Consider the following 21,811-nt stretch of genomic DNA (forward strand, 5'->3'; position numbering starts at 1 on the left):
TAACAAGAGTCTCTTGATGATAATAGGTGTCTGTCTTTCTCCACGTCTGCCTCTCTATGTATATTTCTCTGTTTAACTCGGTCTCTGCATCTCCTTGGTTTTGTCAGACATCTTCAGGAGGCTAATGACACATTGAAGGCGGAGGTAAAGAGACTGAAAGAAGTGGCGGATGAGAAGGAGAGAGACACGGAACGCTTCAAGGTGAACAAGTGCAGAGTGGAAAAGCAATGAAGTACAAATAGGGAGAGACAAAAGAGAGTCGATCACAAACAGGTTTGTTTTTCATTTTATAATTGTTTGCAGGCCCAGATTCGAGACCAGGGCACCCGGCAAGACGAGAGAACGTGAGTCATCTGTGTGTGTGTGTGTGTGTGTGTGTGTGTGTGTGTGTGTGTGTGTGTGTGAGTGTGCAGGCGTGACCGTACATGTAAGTGCATGCATTTGTGTGCATCCACCAGCTGACCAGAGTTTAGCATTCACATCCAACAAAAGCATTGCCCACCATGTTTCGCTCTTTCACACACAATCTAGCCCGAACAAAGCTGATGATGATAATAACAGCTGGAGTGCCAAGTTGTGAATGAAACACCCCATGGGCCTAGCCACCTGTGTGTGTCCGTGTGTGTGTGTGTGTGCGTGTTAGGTCTCTTCTTCAATCTGAATATGTGATTCATGCTGGGCCTTTAACAATGATTACACTCCAATCAAGGACCCATCCTCTCCTGCCTGCCACCCCCATGGCTGTCAAACAGCATTCATCAATAGAGAGGAGATATATTTATTATGTTCATTAAGGCAATTAAAATGAATGTGGCACAGATGGGATTGGGTGTAGGATAGAAGTGAGAATGGAGGGCGTGCACGTGTGGGAGAGGGTGTTTGTGGGGGCACCTGCCTACAGCAGTACTCCCCATACCCCCAGTGTGACCCCCTAAGGTCTCCCTCATTAACACCCCCTCCCCCTTACCCACCTCACCCTGTTTCACAGACATGCACACACTCATGTTGCACCCCTCCCCTAACGAACCACCAGGCTCTGTTTCCAAAACGGATCAGATTTGTTTTGACTGGGGTAGGTTTCCAATGCTATTCAAAGCTGTCAGTCATTTTAATGATATCATTAAGGGGCCGCGACAGAAAGATGAATCGCTTTTCTTTGTCTTTCCCTCATAATTGCGAATGAGCGAGAGAGAGAGGGACAGAGCAAGAGAGGCAGTTCATATAGATGTATGCATAAGAGGGGTTTTGATTGAGCGAATATAATAACATGGAACGAGATAAAAACAGTGAATGAAAGCCTCTTCTATAGTGTCTCCCCATCCATTCTCTCTTTTTTCTCCTTCCTCTTTTCTTTATTATGAGGATTCTTAATTTATTTCATTTTATTATTGGGAGACACACACACACACATACCCAAAATGCCATATGTATGAATATCATACATCTGTAAGGCAACAGATATGTCATGATATTTGCATGGCAGCCATATACATTCAGTGTATAAATCTCATTACTGGTGGCAAAGGGGATATCTTCACAGTGTCTCCCACCTGTCACTATCAGTGACAGCAATCAAAATGGCGTGAAGGTTTTGTCATTAGATATGCCTTTATTAAAGAAATTTATTATGATTACATGGCCCACTGTTCCAGAGCAGCTGGAGTGTCACGGCTTCATGTTGTGGATGACATTCGGTATTAGTAAGGCCCGCAGAAAGGTGAGGAAAGGAGGAATAGAGAAGATAGATTAGATTGATAAAATAAACAGATTTCTGTTATATTCATGTTTGAAAAGTTGTTTTAGTGGCAAAAGAAGTGAATAATACCGAATTCAACATGTACCTTAATACAAAGTATGTCAGCTTTGCAGTTTTTATTGGTTTTGATCCATTTTCTCAACATATAAATGTAAATCAGAAGTAGTACTGTGGCTTTTGGTGGAGTTTTGCAACCCTACTGATCTTCTGACAATTGTATGGCCTTGTTGGCCCAACTAGAAACATACCAGCAATATTGTCGCAATTCACAGCATAAAATATTATCAGAGGTTAACAGTAATGAAAGCTGAGAGAACAATGCCATCACAAGGTCCTTTTTCTTGCTTAAGGATGAAGAAGATGATGAAGGCTTTCAGCGGGTTCAGTCAACTCGAAATTCAAACTGGTGCATCAAAAAGCAAAACAAGTGAGACAAGATCTGGATATACAGGATCTGGAGCACACGGCTGTAGTAAAAACTTTTTAATAAGTGGCAGCACAGAGCGTGTCTTCACTTTGACTATCACCGTGTGCTCTGGATCTCAACTTTCCACAACCATTTAGTAGCTGTTCTGGAGCTTTCAATCATATCACATAATCCTCCTCAGCAGCAGGTTCACAGTCATGGTATTATAGATGTTGGAATCTAAAGTAATGCAAGAATCTCACAACAAAGTCCATTTATTAGGAATAACAGCTAAAACAATAAAACTGAGATGCCTGTTGTTCTGAAAATGTAAACGTACTGGGAATGCAAAACAGGAAAAAAATTTATCATCATCAGCTTCAATAGCTAAAATCTGTTGCAATCCTAATTGGGCAAAGAATGCACTACATGAAGTATCAATGTTGTGCAACATGCCTGTAAAAAAACCTCTCCAAGGTTCTACTGTTTGTCTATCATGGTCTGTTTTCCAAAATCTTCCTGTTGCATAGGAAAGAGGATGCTTCTTGTCCTGCTTTCCCCTCCCTGTCTTCCCTCCAGAAGTGTTTAATATCAAGAGAAAGAAGAAGAATGGGCTCTGACAACAGCCCTTACAATACAAAAAGTGGCTGCTGTTTGTGCCATGGAACAGTGTTTATCTGGATGGCATGCAGTTCAAAGTAGAGAAAATGCAAATATCTTTAGTGTGTTTCTCAACAGCAGTTATATTCCAGTCTCAAATGAATTCAATTATTTCTAATCAAAACTTTCACATTTCACCTCAAATGATTTCAGATAATATCTGAAAATATGAAAATACCAGTACACACTGAAATACACTGAGTGGTAGAAGCAGAGATGGATGCTGTTTGCTGTGACTGTCTGACACAACCCATGTGGGGGAAACGCTCATAAAGCATCAGGCTTCATCAGTCGCACCACTAACAATGTGCTTCCAATTAAGAGCAGCCAGTGATCACAGCAGAGGATTTGTACAAACAGAGAGAACTGAAGTGACAGAGAAACAGGGAGATAAGACGGCGACTGTGTGAGAAGACAGTCAAGTCTTGCATAAAATTTGAGATGAGCGCAGTAAATAAGAACGATGAGAGCAAGATTGGAGCAAGAGGAACCATGTAGTTTATTGCCGGGTTTAGAGAGCATGGCAGCTTGGCTTTGACACTAATGACTGTAATTATACACACGCTGATTGGGTTAGGCCGCTAATTACACACATCCATGTTTGCGTGTAAACACAGGAACACATGTTTACACAGGCGTCATGCCAAGTGCTCAGCGCATCGCTGCTTTCTCACATCGGGTGCATAAATCTCCCACAGTTGTCTCAGTGGCGGTGATGTTTCATGATCTGCTGAAGACCACATTAGCATCTAGGAAAGAGTTTAAATCATGTGAAGAATCTGTGGATCTGTGGCGCTTTGGATTTTAATGCCTCCAGTTTTTCCTTCGCTGTAGCAATGGAAACTCATGGAGCTCATCTTTTAAAAGGCATTTACAATTCGAAAGATCAAAGGAAATTTCTGCATTTCTTCTTATTAATGTTCTTTGTATCATCATTATGGTGTGAAATTAATAGATTTGGATGGGTCAGTTGCAATTATGTTCAGTTTATGAATGTCATTTTCAGGAAATGAGGTTTCGTTAAAAAAAATGCTTACTTTGGACAAGCTTAATTAGTTAGTTAATAGGCAGTGATTCAGATTATGTTCTGTCAGCTTGTGTATGTATGGAATATCATATCAGTTTTCATGTTTGTACATTTTTGGGCAAAATGTCGGTGTGTGTAGCTATACATATATACATGTACATATATATGCACATATTTGCATACATATACTGTTGGTAGGTAGGTATATGCATATTTGACTGCTTTGGATCATATTTCTTTCCTTTCTTTCCTGTCTCGACTTAGTGCTGCACATAAATGACTATTGCACATCATCAGTGCTTCACCATAACTGCTTTTGTTTTTCTTTTTAGCAATTTTGCTGTTGTTTTTTTTTTTTTGAAAAACCAAAAGAAAAACCCCTGTCAATAGATTGTGGGGATAGCACAGTGGATAGTTTTTTGAATGCAGTGGTGTAACTGTCAGTCTTATGTTGCTGTTATTGTCTCTTGGTTGAGGTTTACCAGAGACGGTTACAAGTACATGGGAGCGGAATTGTTTCACTAATGAATCTCATAAACTTTTCAGACAAAAACGTCAGTTCACATATTAGCGTCTCCCTCAAGTGTCTCCTCAGATCTTAAATGTTTTAAGTTATGGTTAATAGGTCAAGTTTGTGTTTTCTGTGTGTGTGTGTGTGTGTGTGTCTCAGCTCACCCACATCTACAGAAACAATAATGCCATTTATTAGCGTTCCGATGAGCATGCGCGTCTTCTCAACTGAAGCAAAACGGGACCGTCTTTCCATCCGCTGCTCTGATAGAAAATCCCAGCTTGCGCTTTTACAAGAAAATTAACATTGGGGAGGTACAGTGGTACTTTAATGGGCTGAGAAGTCTTCAGTAAAGTATTTAGAAGGTTTTTTCCGAATGCTAACTGGACAGGTTCACTGGGGCATGAAAGAAAGAGCGTAAAGCGGGGGCAGCAAGCTCTTCAGCCCGTACAGAGCACCATTATCCACCGTCGTTAATTTAATAGACATTCCTTAAGTCAGTCCTCGGTCTGAAGATAGCAGACCCTAACATTTGTTTGTCATTTCCCAAAACGTTTTTAATAAACAGTTAAAATCTTAAATGGCTTCTTGTACTCTTAATGTTCCCTGGCTGCGGTTGCGTTCGTTTTGTTTTTGTGTTATTATTTTTTGCAGTTTTATATGCGCTTTTATATATAATTTAATGATTTCTGGAACCCATTTGCTCACCCATCTTTGAGTTTAGTAATAAGTTATAATGAAGATGGTTATAATGAAGATGATGTACGCCAACTTTTTTATGCCCCAGATTTCAAGGACATTTGATTGAAACTGTTTTGTCTTGCAAATTCATATCAGTGTACATAAATACTGGAGCTTAAAAATGTACCATGACAGGAGCAAGTGTATACTTAATATGCTTTGTATGGTACACATGAGTCAGTTTCAAGCAGCAGCTTCCAGGTGCAAAGATTTACTGTAAAGATGTCAAACTTAATTTTTCAGATGTGTGTGTGTGTGTGTGTGTGTGTGTGTGTGTGTGTGTGTGTGTGTGTGTGTGTGTGTGTGTGTGTGTGTGTGTGCATACATTTGTGTTACAGCATGGAAACACAGGGTTGTGTGGCTCTAAACCTCAGCAAAATCGAGGACATGCAGACAAGACTGCGACACAACCTGGAGGCCATCGGAATGCTAAATCAACAAGTAAGCGCGCACACAGACATATACACATGCACTGGGTCCTGGCAGTCCTTTTACCCGACTGATACAAACACACACCCACACACCGGCCCACCTGCTGTTGAGCTCACACAGAAGAGGAAGCTTTCATGCGTCCAACTTCAAACACACACGCGCACTTACACACAAGCGCACACAGACATCCATTTCCTCTTCCTACGATAAAAGTGAAAAGTCGGCAGCAGGGCGGGGGTGTGTGTGCAGTGTGGGGAAGGGGGGACAAATCGTATCGGGAAAAAGCAGTGACGTTTCTTTCCACTGGTAAATGATTTCCCTTTCATGAAACTGAGAGAGGGATGTATATCAATACAGCCGTGCTGATCTCTCCATGACAGCATAGGGAAATGGCCCGCTGTGATAAAACAATGTGGGGGGAAAAACACAGAGGAATATTCTGAGGAAAAGCTGACATTTTTTACTGTGTTGAACTTCACAAGAGTCAACAAATCACCAAAGGAGAGACGAATCAAAAGTACTCCTCAGCCCCCTCAGTTCTCCAAAACTCCAGGGCCTGGGGAACGGCTCACCCGACTTTTGTTAGTCTGGCCCGCTGATTGACGGGGGTACGACGAAAGCTGGTACTTGTTGAAGTTTTTAATGCTATGTTGTTTTCTGTGAAAAGCAAATGGCATTAGCTGCATGTGTGAGGAGGAGGAAGGTGGAGCAGAGGAAGAGGCAGACAGAGAGAAAGAGAGAGGTGTTGTTTAACAGGTCAGGTGTGTAATAGCACCTCTTAATCTCTAGTGTGAATCATTACACATATCGATCCAACACGGACAGTCTGCACACACACAAACATACAAGCACAGTTGGAACTGATAGGATATAGACAGTTCATTTATACAAGGCTATTCCCTTCTCTGTCCGCTGGACACACATACTTGCATACACACTTGCACACACACACAAAGAGATATCAGTAAAGAAGCTGAATGGAATGTCTCAGTTTATCTAAGTGAAAGTGTTGGGTTATGAATCAGGTCTGTGTCTCTGTTTTGGATCAGTCTCATTTACTCATAGTCACGAGGTGCATATCAACACTGGCTATACAACGCACGTGTGCATGATTTCCACCCGACTGTCAAGAAAATTTCATGCAAACCTTTGAAATGTCACACGAAATTAGATGCGAATTAAGTGATTTCCCATCATGTGGGATGAAGATGAACATCAGCGGAAAAAGCTGAGATTTCTTTCAAGACTTGATTAGCATTAGGCAAGCTGTTATTGTGCTTTAGTGTCATCTAATGTCCAGGTTGTTTCATGCTTTTCATGCAAAGATGAAAAAGAGATGCGTGAGGCAATATTCCAGCACACCCTTCACTACAGGCAGCTGCAGGGAGTGATGGATAGACAAGTATGGCACGGTATTTCCAAATTCCCACAACTTCTTTTGCACTGTTGTTTTTAGTGGGAAGACAGTGCCAACAGATCCAAAGCTCCATTCAAAAATAACAACATTTTAAAACTTTTTCGGCCGACACGAAATTTGCTCCAAGTTTGCTGTCTCTGTTCAGACATATTTTTTTTTATATAATTCTTATTAAAATACCTGAATGGAAACCCAGCTTTACAAATGACAAAGTGCAAACACGCTCGTGCACCAGCTATAAAACACCCCCTTCTGTGTCTTTCTGTCTGTCTCTTTCTTTCTTTCTCCCCCACTTATACACATCCTTTTCATCCAAACATATGCACACCAGTTCACCCGCTGTATGTGAAGGTTGAGGAGACAAGCTGTGATTTTTAATTTCACCCCCCTCCCTTGCAATTAGGAAAGCATCCAGAGCATCCAAAGACGAGGAAAATTAAACAGGTCCCCTTGAATATACGGTTAATTATAAATGTCAACCTTGCTGTTTTTCATCTAGAAATTCTATTGCTTTTGGCATAACATAAAATGAACACGTTGTAGGATGTTTGCCTGTTGAAGATAGCAAATACTCTTTAAGCGTCTTAGGATAGTTTTGACACATCGACATGTCACCGGTTCTTCGAGGGTTAAGCCTAAGACCTCGCTATTCATAGTCATCAGATGTAATACATTTGCTCAGATTTATTAGGCGCGTGTGTGTGTGTGTGTGTGTGTGTGTGTGTGTGTGTGTGTGTGTGTGTGTGTGTGTGTGTGTGTGTGTGTGTGTGTGTGTGTGAGTGAGTGCACGATGTCTGGAAGGGTAATGTTAGCAGAACCGTCCGGAAATGTGTCTGTCTCATCTCCGTTTGTGTTTTTCTCTCTCCCTAACACACAGACACACACATATGCACGCACACACATACGCACACACATGGCCAGACATGTCGATGTGACATCATTCTTCAACCGCAGCTTTCACACAGACACACACGCACACTAAAAAACAGATGTGGATGAGTGCAACTGTCATTACCCGACGTGTCTCTTTGTCTCTCCATCCTTTAATTTCTTATTTTACTCTTCCTCATAGCTAAAAATACATAATTTCAACTCTTTTATTCTCTTTTATCTGCCTTATTACAATTTTCAGACTGGCACATTTTGCATATAATTACCACGCTGTACAACAAATGTAAATGCTATTATTTTTTTGCATTTAAAGCCACGTTTTAACTCACACTCCTCCCTGCCTTTACCCAAATGTCCTTGTCAAAAAATAAAACACCCTCAATTTAGCTAGTCTGTAATTGTGTTTCAGGGAGCCCAATCATGTTCTGACGATGTGCGATTTGTTTTGTGTCACGGATGATTTTGTGTCAAATCGACCTCTAATGATCGCTCAAATTGGTTGTTTTCATGTAGAAATTTACACCGTCGCATGACTCCCACGTGCAACCATTTCAAACTGTGAACACAATACTCTCCCAAAACCCCAGTCGCAGTTTTTCCATTTGCATTTCTGTTTCAACAGGCATGAAAGTAGCTGTGAAAGATGAATTAGGCACGTAATAGGATGTCAGCTATCTCATCAACTTGATAGCTGTTGACTTTTGATGGTTGATATTTATTGGCAACTTCAAATCATTCTTTTTTTTTTTTTTTTTTTTTGATGATTTAACTAAATGAGTGTGATGCTTAAACTTCCTTGAAAGTTCTCCAACAGTGGTCCCTCCTCCCTCAGTCGGTGTCACGGTCACACATAAAGGGTTTTTTTTTTCTTCCAAAAAATACTGTTATTCTCTTTGTGTCTACATGTCTTCCTCTGTGCATACGTCTCTTTCTTTCTTTCTCCAGTTAAACGCCCTCAGCAGGGAGAATAAGCAGTTGCGTAGGCAGCTGGAGGAGGAGAGGTCCATGCGACTGCTCCTTCCTCCTCCCACCTCCCAACAGCGCTCCTTCTCCCGCCCACCTCCTCCCTCCGCCTCCCTACCCTCATCCCTCCGCCTCCCTCATCCCCTGAACCTGGACACAGCAGCGGGAGACACTGACAGGACTGTAAACCAAACCAAGCTGAGCAGTACTAGGCTAGAGAGACCAGGTGAGTCCCAGGCTTTGGGTGAAGCGTTCTGGATTAGGCCGCCTGGCTCTGCCTCCCTGGAAGATGCTCTGTCTGGGAGGACAAGCAGGGATCTGACCAAGTGAAGCCCCCTGAAGACTCTGACCTGTCATGACTTTTTGACCTCCAGCTGCTCACCAGGGAGTGTACTCAGTATGAGGTTAATGTCCTGCAGGTCAAAGTCAAGTCCCTGAGTGCTTTTTGCCTGAGGGGGCCTCCAGAACCAGTGAATGATGGAATTCCATCAAATCGAAATCTCAAAAATGTCTACTACATCATGAAGACATTTACTCCAAGATATGAACATATTCACATTTCTTACTTTTAAAAAAATGAATTGGTTGCATCCTCAAAGTGTTGCAATGCTCTGAGCAGTGTTGGTTTATAACATTTGCAATTACTTCTTCTTTTGCAACAAAACTGTAGCACTAAGCACTAAAATATTGTTTGTGTCTGTACCTTTTTAAAAATTCCATCAGTTCTGAGAAACTATAATCAATTTAATTCCACTTAAATGAACTAAACAGAACAAGTGACTAACTCCAAATTCTTTAGTGTTGATGAATGTGTCTCACACTGGAGATGGAAGCTGTGGATAAATGAGGGACGGCAGATCATCAGGATCCACAGACATACCTCAGATGTTGATGCGAATGGCTATAACACAGTCTCTGATTATGCTGCAGCTGTGCGCCATGTGTCCTCCATCTACTGCGGTGAATGTGGCCGTGTGTCTTTATGTGTGAGTACGTTATGTGTCTGCGTGTTTATGTCTCTCTGTGAGTGCTTGTGTGTGATTGAATGTTGATTATTGTAGATGCTGTTTTATATTTTTGTTTTATTCTTTAAAAACTATTTATTGATCTTTTTTTCCCCTCTGTTGCTGTGTTTAAGCCCCGCGTGTCATAAAGGTGGAAAAATAAAAACAGATACATTTGTAAATGGTTGTAAATTTTCCCCATTTTTATTTTCGCTGTCAGTGTACCAACAATATCTTATTTCTACCAGTTGGATTTATGTAACAACAGGCTAGAAATGCTACCTGTTACCATGGCATAATTAGGCATTTGTACAGTTTTACATGACTGCTGAGACACAAAGATGGTGACAACATTTCTAAGCAGCAACATTTTTTTTTTTTACAAAAGATCTAAAATGCGGCTTCGAAGCAGGGACTATGGCACACTCACACCATATTGACTTGCTATTTCTCCGTGTGCGTCTACAGGTGACTCATGGCTCATTTTATGTTCATAGTGGTTGAACAAGAGCATTGCTCATTCACACAAGCAGACAGGAACAGAAGCATGCAAATATCTGAACTTAAACAGAAGGAGCACTATTATACTGTGATAATGAGAATTCTGGGGAAAGCAGGTCTCAGGCCACAATTGGCTACCTCATCTTGCCATTCTCTCACACTGTCTCCCCCCACCTGTCTTCCACTCTTTTTTTTTTCCTTCATTGGTTCTGTACATACATAGCTGTTGTATAGCCGGTCAGGATGTCGTACATTTTAATGATTTCGAGCAGAACTGCATGTCCTTGTTAGCTTGGTTTTCCTCATTTGCCATGTCACACTCAAAAATACCCTTCTTTTATGTGCAAACACACATGTGTGCACCCACTCACACATCTACACGCATTTATATTCTTTCACAAACACACACACACTCTTACACAAACGGCACAGTCATTAAAAATGAAACCACAGGCTTTTTGAAAACTCCCAGGACTGAGGGAAAAGTCAGCGGCGCAGCGGTGAAAAGAGTCCCCCTGGAAACAATGAGGAGAATGATCATTTGTTGTTCTTGAAAACCCGGTGAGGTTTCACAGAGGTTAAGCTTCCCTTTGATGTGTTTTTAACTCGTTTCAGCTCTGTGGAGGGATTAGTCAGCCTCTCACACACACAAACACAAATGCACACATTCGCACACACAAGCACATACAGGCTCTTAATTTCCACACCATGAGCTCTTCTCTCACAAAGGCGGAAAGCACAGAACAGGCTTCTTCCTAACCTAATTTCATCAAATGAGAGTGGGTGGTACTTCACTGCTGTATGTGTGGTCCCTTGGAAATCTGTGGTAAACCAGCAAAATATTGCAAGTCAGTATTTTCTTTTTATTCCAAATTAACGTCAGGCTGTTTGTGAACACTGTGGGCCCACAACCACGAGAGAGACGGAGAAAGAGAGACAGAGTAGCTGTTGATCATCACAGCACTCATTACAGTGTTTACGAGGCATTATTTGATCCCTATTTCAAGATACAAATGATTGGGGTGCTTGTGCCTATGATGTGTGTGTGTGTGTGTGTGTGTGTGTGTGTGTGTGTTTGTTATCAGCTCCAGTCTGGGCTTCCCTGTAGGTCTCTGTGTGGTTGCCCATGCTAATAATCACACAAAAAGCTTGTATTCGTAGCCCATGTCGTAAGCAGCCCTGCAACAAATAGTGTTTGCAAATGATCCTTAGTGTTTGTTTTAACCAACTTGGAGTAGGAGATGGGTGGAGATACATTGTACCAGGGCAATTCACAAAGACAATATGCAATGGTAATGAACCCACAGAGGAAAGTAATTTTTATTTTAGGTTTAATTATTGAGATGTGATGTAACAATCACATCTCAATAATTTGCTCACTATTAACTGTAAGATTCTTACAGAAACTCACTAAAATTAAGCAAAAGGGTTTCATTCTCACTCTGATTTTATTTGTTTTATTTGAACTAAAAGTTAATTCATAAAATAGTTTTTTCTTGATTGTGGAATTACCGAAAAGGTGGTAAGTGTTAAGTGCTTTGGCTCTCCTGTACCAACTTACAGTGAAAGGAAGTAGGAAGGAAGAAAGTACATACAGCTGATTTTTTTGTTCTACCTTAATATATAAACTAGTCTGTACAGACCCACAGTCTGACACAGTTTGCATGCATCAGTTTATGAACAACTGACAATAGTTCCCGGGTAACACTTTCACTTTAGGAATTTTATAAATATTTTATATGTACTGATTATATATAACTCACTCATTTTTAAAGTTGTCATATTCATGACAACCTTTATGTACAACACCTGGAAAAACCCTTCTGTCATGTGAAAAGGACTTTAGGTTGGACCATCCCAGTATTCTGCCACTGTTAAAATGACTGTCAGTGGGAGAGACGGTTCTGACACACAGCAAACAGACAATGACAGAACAGCAACAGAGGGTGAGGAAGAAAGGAAACTGACAGGAGTGCTGGCAATGTGTCTCCTCTAAAAGACAGGTCACTAAAAGAAGGAAAGCAAGAAAAAGAAGACTTTTAAAAAGGTGGGTTTTTGTTATGTGGTTACTTTTTATAGACTATACAGCTACACTATAGCAAAATGCTGACATTCTTTTGGTGCAGGTGAATTTACGCTGTAGGCAGAGACTCATCTTCACACTGACAAAATGTCCCAGCAGAAGTCCTCAATCCTAAACCCCCAATCCACACTTACTATTTACATTTAGTATTTAATTTTGTCACATATTAAAGAGTGAATCACATTTTTCATCTGTAAACGTATTTATATGGTTTCTACAGCCGACAATGAATGCCATTAATCATATGCTTAATTTCAACATTTTCTAAATGAACTCCTGCACTAAAAAGACAGGAAAATCATTTTTGCACTGCTCTCCATGAACTGAAACTTCCAACTGGTTTTCAGTTTTGGCTCCATTTCAGTCATTCATTCAGGTATTTTGCCTTGCCTTGCTTAGCCTTGCCAGAAGCTTCAATTTTTGGGCAGAAAACTGTGAAAATTGCTCTCAAGTCACGACTACATTCATGGACATAATATCCAACCATTATATTCTCTGAAGATATAAGCAAGCAGTAAGATAAAGTATGATTCCAAAGTGTTAGAGAAAAATATTCAGATAAATAAAAACTTGCACATGCAAGATTTCTATTACCTACAATATTGTCATTAGAATAAAACCCAACTTAGTATAAAAGTGTATAGTTCATTAAATATGATTAAACCACCATTAGTTTACAGTTCTGTATAATGATTTCATTTGCAGCAAGTGTGGCCCTATTGGGAACCCTTTGCATTGCCTAAATCATGCTTATGTACATTCCATTAAACAACACAAGACCACAAACACAAACCCCACAACCTGCTGTAAATGCAAATCTCCCAGAGGAGGACTTTGTAGCGGCCATAACCAATACTACTTACTTGACTCCTATGACCATTGAGTAGTACAAAAAATAAAAGGGAAGAGCTTTTTTCTCATTGGTAGAAATACAACTCTTTGACAGTAGGTATTACTCAGTCTTGAGAGTTACTGTGGAGTAATTGTCAGTGCTTTTGTTGTATAATGGGATATGGGTACACCGTGTACTGAAGTCAAACCACAACTCTGATTGGCTGCAAAATGGGAACACATTGCTTCTGCATTACGTTGTCAGGCTGTTAAGCTGGCTCACTGATCGGAACTGTCTTCATAATTGGCAGGATAGTTATTTTCTCTGTAGCTAGTTATCTAGTTATTTAGTGACTTTTTATACAATGCTGTACTTGGCAACCAAGAGTGCAGATACAGTGCATCTTTTTGTTCACAAGTACACATTTTGTTGAGCTGAGTGGAGGTTGGGGAAAGCAGTGGGGGGAATTCATGAAAGGAAAGACAGAGGAATCAGCAAAAGTAAACCTGGAAGGGAGTTAAAGATAAAAAGCAGGGACTACAATACCCAGAAGCACTTGAATTGATAGATGAATGGTGGGATAAGCTAGTCTGAAGTCTAATAATGTGAGATACTCTGATCCCTGTAGGCTAAATAGCTCTCAGGAGCAGGGAGAGTTTCGCTGCTGTCAATAAAGAAGCAGACTCTCCTGCTGACATTAAACAATGCAGACGAGATGAGACTGGCCAGTTGGTCAAGCTAAAGTTAATTAGCCCGAAGGCTTAAATTTGTCAACTAAATCCATGTTTCTGTTTTACATTGTGTTAGTAGGCAACGTGACATTATTCAAATCCAAAAAGCGTTCCTTTCCTAATATTAGTATTTTTGATACAGTGTTCCTTTGCTCTTTGAATGGGAATTGAATTTTTTTTTTCTCCCCATTCACTCTCATTGCCTGGAGAAATGGGTCTTAAAATAACACATTTAGCTCATAAATGGGCAGGATCATAAATCTATTGCTGTGCAATCAAAGTGAAAGGAAAGAAGAAAAAGTTACCCCATTTCCGGAGCACATACAGTAAGTGAATGATAAAGATGATGAGCAATATTTGGACTACATTATGGATACTCTGATAGCCAGGAAGCTTTCCCTTTTAGATAGTTTTGAAAATAAACCATGAATCTGACATCTGTTCTTAATTCAGCAACATACTGTACACCACCAGCAACTATTTATAGGAAATGTCAGTTGTTTTTCCCAGGATAAAGGTGCTGCCTTCCATCATAAATATTGTGTATTTCAACGTGGAGTATGGCAGCACACAGGGGACACATGACTGATTTTTGCGTCTATGTTGCCATCTCTTACTGTAATGGGTAAGTTGACTATCAGGCCAATTTCTCAAAAAAGTTGATGTGTTCCCTCAAGGAGTAAAGGACGGGGTAAAAGGAAATGGGCAAAAATGGTACGGTTTAAGACAGTAGGAAACCTAGAGGGAAAAGGAGATTACGAGACAATTTGAGGTAGAGGAAAAGAGTTGAAGACTTCAGGGAAAGAGGAAAGGAAGTAGTGAAAGAGGGATGCATGGGAGAAGAGACTGAAAGAACGTTCCTGGAGATTTAGGGAATACGTTCGGGAATGAAGGGGAAAAAGGCAGAGTGAGAGACAGATGCAGAGGGAGACCAACAACGGAATGAAGGGAAGGAGGTGCAGTGTGTGATTTAGAGAGGAGAGAGGTTAAGATGGGGAAAGAAAAGGAGGAAGAGAGTAATGGGACATTTAAGGAAAGGTGGTGAGATGGAAAGAAAAGTGAAAGGTGAGAGAAGCATGTGACGGGTAGAATGAGAGATGGAGGTACGAGGGAGACACTGGAGATTTAGCGAGGGGAAAGATGGGAAAAGAGCAGAATGAGAGAAAGAAAGAATGAGAGAGTAGGGGGAGATTTAGGGTATATATGGAAGAGAGAGTGCCAAAGAAGAGCATATTGTCCTTATCGGCCTGCTCCAGAAAGCCTGCTCCCTAATGGGGCCGGTGTGAAGGGGAAATGAGGACTAGGCCTGATGCTACCTGATTAGCCATCGACTCAAACACACATCAAAGGCTGGGAGGGAGGGGAAGGAGGAAGGAGTCCAAGGTGTGTGCGTGTGGTTGTGGGCTGAAGGTGAGTCACCATCACCTCATTCAGCGGGACCACGAATGAAAATCACTCTCACTTTCTCCCCACACACACACACACACACACACACACACACATACACAGACACATGACCATTTTCTTCAACCTTGAAAGGGAAAGCTGCTCTGAATAAGGAGATCCTCTGAATGGGGCTACGGAGGAGAAGGGGGGGGGCAGAGGGAGAGTGGAAGGAGGGGTAAATAGACAAAAAGGCGGCGGGAGGCGTGGACACGGCGGAAAAGGGAGGGAGAAGGGAGGAAGGGGAGGGAGACATCAAAAAGAGTCATCATGCTCCATATTAGCGAAATAATGAAATTTGCCTTTTAGCTAATGACATCTCGGGACAGCTCTGTTAGTTTTCACATAAATTACAGCAGGCTGGACTGCATCTCTCACTCGCTACCTCGGCACAACGCCATTCACACAGGCACACACGCTCACACATACCTGCGCGTGGACACAAGGAAAACACACACACACACACACACACACACACACACACACACACACACACACGATCAGTGGCACAGCATCGGTGTCCCTGTTTGAAATTCAACGCTCTCAGAGACCTATATCCCTTTTCTATTCCACACCCTGAATTCATTACTGTCACACACACTCACACACCTATAATCATATTCATCATACTCGCCGAAGCCTCCCCTACCTCACTACCTAAATTTCTATCCAAGGGAGCCCCAATATGGCTGCTGATGACCTTCATTAGTCTCCCCCTTTCTTTCTCTTCCACATTTTACCTACTGTATTCGTTTTTCATCTCTCTCACACTGTGTATGTTCAGAGACGTGCCCTCTCAGTGTTTTTTCTTCTCTTTTTCTTATTTTCCTCTCTGTCACACTCATTCAGACACTTTGTTTCATGTCTCTGTTTTCTTCACATATTCTTTCATGCACTGTTTCCTATATGCCTTTCCTTCTGTTTCTCTTTTTTTTTCTCCCTCTGTTTTTTCATCTGTCACTCTTTTCTCATTACTCCCTCTCTCTGTTTCATTAGCATACAGAGTAAGAAGATGGCGCTGGGGGGTAATCTGCGCGAGTCGGCAGTGACAAAATGGAGGGCGTCATCAGAGGTCGTGGCGCTGTCATCAACCGCCAAACCTCCGCTGATGTCTGTCTGTCACACGCTCACACTCATGCATGCATCACGCACATTTGCAGTGCACAGGGGGGGAAGAAGAAACATGTATCCATAATCAGGTGTGACACATCACAGAGTAAATGCTGCAATCTCACCTGACAGCCACGTACACATGTACATACATGCAATGTTTGCGCTGTGGACCACCGCGACGTAAAAAGACATTGACAGGTATCTGATCATATCCTGAGATGCACATAACGGAAGCTTTAATGAATACAGCCAGTTTGTTTTGTTTTGGCTTTTTTCTAGTTGAAATCAAATCAGGGTTTTAAAGGATGTAGATGTGGGAGCTGTGCAGAGTGAGATGGACTATGATTCCCTTTAGGCCTATCAGGAACCATTTTTTCCATCTTCAGGTATCAGTGATAATCAATTCAGTAGACTGATTATCAAAAAATGCCTCTAATCAGTGTTTACATGGTTTACTGATCGATTTTTTTTATAGTTAAGATGTCTTTTCTGATTGACAACCTACTCTGTCTTCCTGTGGATGCACATATTCAAAAATCTTTGCTACCTTGCATGTGTGCTTTCAGGTACATTGTAACACAGGTAAAATGCGTTTATAAGATAAGATGTTCTTTTATTGATCCCCGGGGGAGAATTTCAAGAAATTCTGAACTGTAGAGTTAAATTGTGTTAAATGGTTAACAAAAAGTAAGTCGTTTTCTTCTTCAGTCTGGTGAATGTTGCTAATTCAGCCTAGAAAATGTGAAACAATAAAGCAAAACGTTGGAACTTTTACTAAATAACTGCCACAAGTGAGAACTATGGGATCATGGCAGGCCTATTAAATGGTAAAACGTTGTAAAACAGTGGCACAAGTACAGAATAGTCATTAAGTCAAATAACTGGGATGTAATTTACACAGAAACGAGTTTGCTAACTGTTGCTAACATTACACTGAAAAGGGGTTAATTTTGTTATTTCAGCTTTCAAAAGTTAGCTTTTCGAACATGGCAACGTTCCAAAAAATATTTCCATTACATAATAAACAGTATTCAGTCCTTCCAGAAAAATAAGTTGAGTTTTTTTGTGATTGTTGTGGGCAAAAATCCTTGATTATGCGGCACGTTTTCTTAAAAATGTGATGGAATATGCAGGATATTTATGCAATTTTATGCGATGAAATTGCAGGAACTTGCAAAAATTGCGGGAACTTGCAAAAACTGCGGTTTGATGAAAAAAAAAACATTGATGAGTCAAACAAGTTCTGTAGCTTTACAGAAGGAATATGCTACAACTTCTGTAAAAATGAATAAATAAAATATAAAAAAATAAAATGTGTGCTTCCTGTTTTACAGAGGTAGCTATACAAAACAGACGTCTTCTGTTAAAATAAGTGCTTCCAATGCACAAAATGCAATCTCTTACTGTAACATAAATTTACATAGGCTACTACTAATATACTTACAACTGTAAGTTTTTCTTCGCGGGGTTTGCAGCTTTTCAATGATGTTCACACCGCGTAATTACGTCACTTCATAATGTTCCCATGGCAACAGGGGAAAATGGCTGCTCGAGTGAAGTAAACGCAACATTTTTCAACTTTCTGCTTAGATATATGTGACTTTTTTGCAACGAAAATGCAGGGATTATGAAATCATGCAAGCCCTGCATATGTTGCGCGGAAATCGGCAATTTATGCGGCGAAAGTGCGGCGTATTTGAAAAAATGCGGCTCCCACATAAATATGTAGACTTTGGCTGATTATGCATTGAATTATGCGATTGCATAATCGCATTTTTCTGGAGGGACTGAGTATTATGTCATCTTCAGGTGTACCTCAGTGAACAAAAAAACAAAACAAAGTAGTACCTTTTTTAGTAATGATGTACAGGTTGGCTTAGCATAGCTACTGAGGAAGGGGATCTCCAGTTTTCCATGTGGATCACTTTTGAACAGTTTTTAGATCAGGTTCTTTTGTGAAAATTATATTAGTTTTGGAGACCTCCTTGCTCTATTTGTCACGCCCTGTTAGTGCTGCAAGATTTTCCAAACAGTTCCCCAAACAACAGTAGTAGAGTGAGCTAGTGAAAAGGGGAATTTCTACATTGGTTGTATGTGTGGTTGACCAGTGTTTGAAGCTCTGTACAGAAGTGATTAAGCAATGCACCACATTTAGTTGCAACACTTATGACCAACATAAGATTTTAAGCAAAACAATTAACATACTCCAGTTTTGCTGTACAAGGCTATCTATGCATACTTTTTAACTAATCAAAGCCATCACAACTTTATAGAAATAGCTAAATTCACTCTCTGACCTTCACAGAAAGTGGTTTTCATTTATAAATCCCGTCATGTTTTTCTTCCTCATCAAGGGAGAAACGGCAATGTAGCATGACAGTGTAGCAGAACTAAAATCATGGGTGTGTGTGGATCAGTTGATGGCCTCCTTATTTGTTTTTGAATTGAAATCCCTCACTTATGAATTGCTTGATGAGTCAGCTGCGTCTCAACAAAGTAAAGTGTGTTGGGCTTAGAGAATGAGAGGGTGAGTGTTAGAGTAGAAAGAGGATGGAAGAGAAGGGTGGAAACGAGGCACTGTAAAAGGAAAAAAAATGTTCTAAGGAGTGGTAGCCAATGAAAGAAAGAGAAATAGGAAAAGAGAGGACAAACAGAGAGTGAAGGATGAATTCCCAGGAGACAGTGTTAAGTTGTATTGGTGTGTGAGCTTGTCACTAATAGTGTCCCTGCCATGGTTATGAGAGCTGGAAATACTTTGGTGCTAATAGACAGATTATGGAAAGAAACGAAGCATGTCCTGAAATCCTCTTAGCAAGACTTCACCTTTTTATTTATTTATTTCCTGCCATATTCCTTTCTTTCTTCCTCTCTTCCTCTCTCTACCTCGGTGGCCTTGGCATTGTCTCGTTGAACGTGTTTCATGTTTTGTCTGACGCTTGGCGGGTAGTGTTGTCTCTCTCTCTCCCCCTCTCTCTCTCTCTCTATCTTTTTCTGTCTCACACGTTTTCAAAAGGCACTTTATTTATTGTCCCGGGGGAGCACTACATTATGCATTAACCTGTTCAATTATGCATTCATTTATGCAGCCGTTGCCTTATGTAAATGCACTTTATGATTAAACAAATTGTTTCGCTGTTTGGCCGTGTGTTCCCCACATTGAGTGTTTGCCAGTGACATCATGCAGCAGTAGCAAGAGACTCCATGTCTGTAGTGTGTATGTGTGAGTCCTATTTGTGCCCTATTAAACTGGTGAAGGGGCCTTGGAGATTGAAAGAACACTCTGTGGGCTTCACAGACTGAACAGGGAAAGGCAAGGGTTTCTTTAGCTTCTATATGTAGTCCCCCCCTAACCCAGAAGGTCACTAAAGAAGCCAACAGAAAAAAAAATAAATGTTTTTTTGGATGTTTTTGGGCAATCATAGTACGTAAACTGGTTTTGGTTATCCACACTTCCATATGTTAAAATCAAAGAGATGAAGTTGTAATCCAGCTTTTGAATTAGAGAGTATTTAACAAACATGAATCAAATCATTGTAGCCTGTTTCACCTTAACCTCAACACTACTGGGGACTTTGTCCTTTATAAAATATATAATTGTACAGAGAAAGACAGGAAATGAGGGGACTGACAGTGGTATGACATACAACGTAAATCCGCACTAGGAATAATACCGTTGTGGTTATATGGCATGTGCTTTAATCATTGATCTACCAGGACGCCCCTAACAATTTTTAATCAAACTTTCTTGCATTAGGAGTTCCAGTTAAGATATTCCTTCTGTCTGATGGCTCTTTGGTTAAATCACACCTTATTTTAACAGAGGAATTGATCTGTCTGAAAGTTGTTCCTTGTGTATTTTCAGAGAAATGGACCTTCGGAGTAGTAATAAAGAATAATGGGCAGTCCCTGAAATATACAACATTGCATAATAAACTTTATTTGTATATACACAGAACAGATTGTTAGGTAAGCAAAATGCTTGCTTTGAAATGTAAGTGTACAAATAAACCAGGTGAGTTAAAATCGTGTTTCTATATACAGTGTACAATGTCTATAAAATCCCTCTTTCTACTGTATATAAGCCACAACAAATTGCCCACTGGAATTTCATGAAGAAAAGACAGCAGAGACATTCATATCCACCATTGTCATACTGCAGTATTTTGTTGTAAAGTGATGTTTTAAGTGAGAAGAGCATGTTGATCTTTTAAAAAAACCACCCTGGATCCCAAGACATGAGTGAATGAAGTCGTTTTTTTATTCACCATCATCATTTAGTTAGTATTATTTCTGACTTTTGCTTTCTGTAATTGAAAGCACACCTTGACCAACTTTTTCAACACAACGCACAAAAAAAACATATCTGCGTTGCTTTGCAGTACTCTGCAAAAGTGTCAGAAGTTTTACTTTTCTTGGCTACATTTTTGTTAGAAAGCAAACAGTGAAATCACTATGGGTACCGCCGCCAGACAATATTTATACTTTCATGAGATCAACTAAATGGATGCGTGCCAAGCAATGAAGTTGTTATACCACAGCGATAGCACTGTGTCAAAAACATATAAGTATAACTCTGAAACAACCACTAATTTAAAACAAATACCCTTAATAGGCATTGTTACAATGTCAGCTGAGGCCTTGGAAGTCTCCTATTGACTAAAGACTAAGTGAGTTGCTCCAGACATCTTAATCACAGCTATATATAGCTTTTCCCCTATCTGACAAGAGAAATGAGCAGCCATTTAAGACAGATGAACTGTGTCTGGATGGCGGGTAGACTTATCTAAACCGCAGCCACACCTTTGATCTACTCCAGAATCTCCCATTGGTTTCCATCTGATACAGACTATCTGATTTACCCACGCCACTGAGGAATGAGGAATTTTAAAGGAGAAGAGATGAATGGAATATGCATTAAGACACCTTGACTATGCAGTCACTCTATTTTTCTGCCTTGCTTTCCCCTTTTTCCTCCTCATACGCAGCCATTCTTCAATCATGCGGTTGTAACATTGACTGTGCCCCCCTCCACCACCTTCTTCCTCTTTCTCTCTCTTCACCTCTATCTCTCTCCTTCCCTGCTCTCCTCCCTCGGTGCGCCTCCCTCGCTCCATCTCTCCGTCTCTGCCGGGGTGTGAGTGAGTGATGGAGTTTTAGTGGACCCTGCGAGCGGTCCTGTGGTTTTTCAGTGCCACACATCAGAGGCAGAGCATTAGCCCTCTGCATGCTTCAGGAGTTTGGCTTGGCAGAGCACCAGGCCCTAACTACCTCCTCTCCAGCACTCACTGCTGCCAGCGCAG

The 21,811-nt window shown here is 40.7% G+C and overlaps 1 protein-coding gene across 2 annotated transcripts in view; it reads left to right on the forward strand.

Moving 5' to 3' along the window:
- LOC127369123 (golgin subfamily A member 6-like protein 22) overlaps positions 1–9,990 on the forward strand; it is a 93,566-nt gene extending 83,576 nt beyond the window's left edge. For both annotated transcript variants that reach the window (XM_051410165.1, XM_051410166.1), the window contains 4 exons: positions 108–201; positions 304–344; positions 5,440–5,542; positions 8,787–9,990. In XM_051410165.1, the coding sequence (XP_051266125.1) occupies positions 108–201; positions 304–344; positions 5,440–5,542; positions 8,787–9,134 (586 nt within the window). In that variant the 3' untranslated portion in view covers positions 9,135–9,990. The remainder of the gene's footprint in view (positions 1–107; positions 202–303; positions 345–5,439; positions 5,543–8,786) is intronic.
- The last annotated feature ends 11,821 nt before the right edge of the window (positions 9,991–21,811 follow it).

This window comes from Dicentrarchus labrax, unplaced genomic scaffold (genome assembly GCF_905237075.1).
Source record: "Dicentrarchus labrax unplaced genomic scaffold, dlabrax2021, whole genome shotgun sequence".
Taxonomy (NCBI): Eukaryota; Metazoa; Chordata; class Actinopteri; family Moronidae; genus Dicentrarchus; species Dicentrarchus labrax.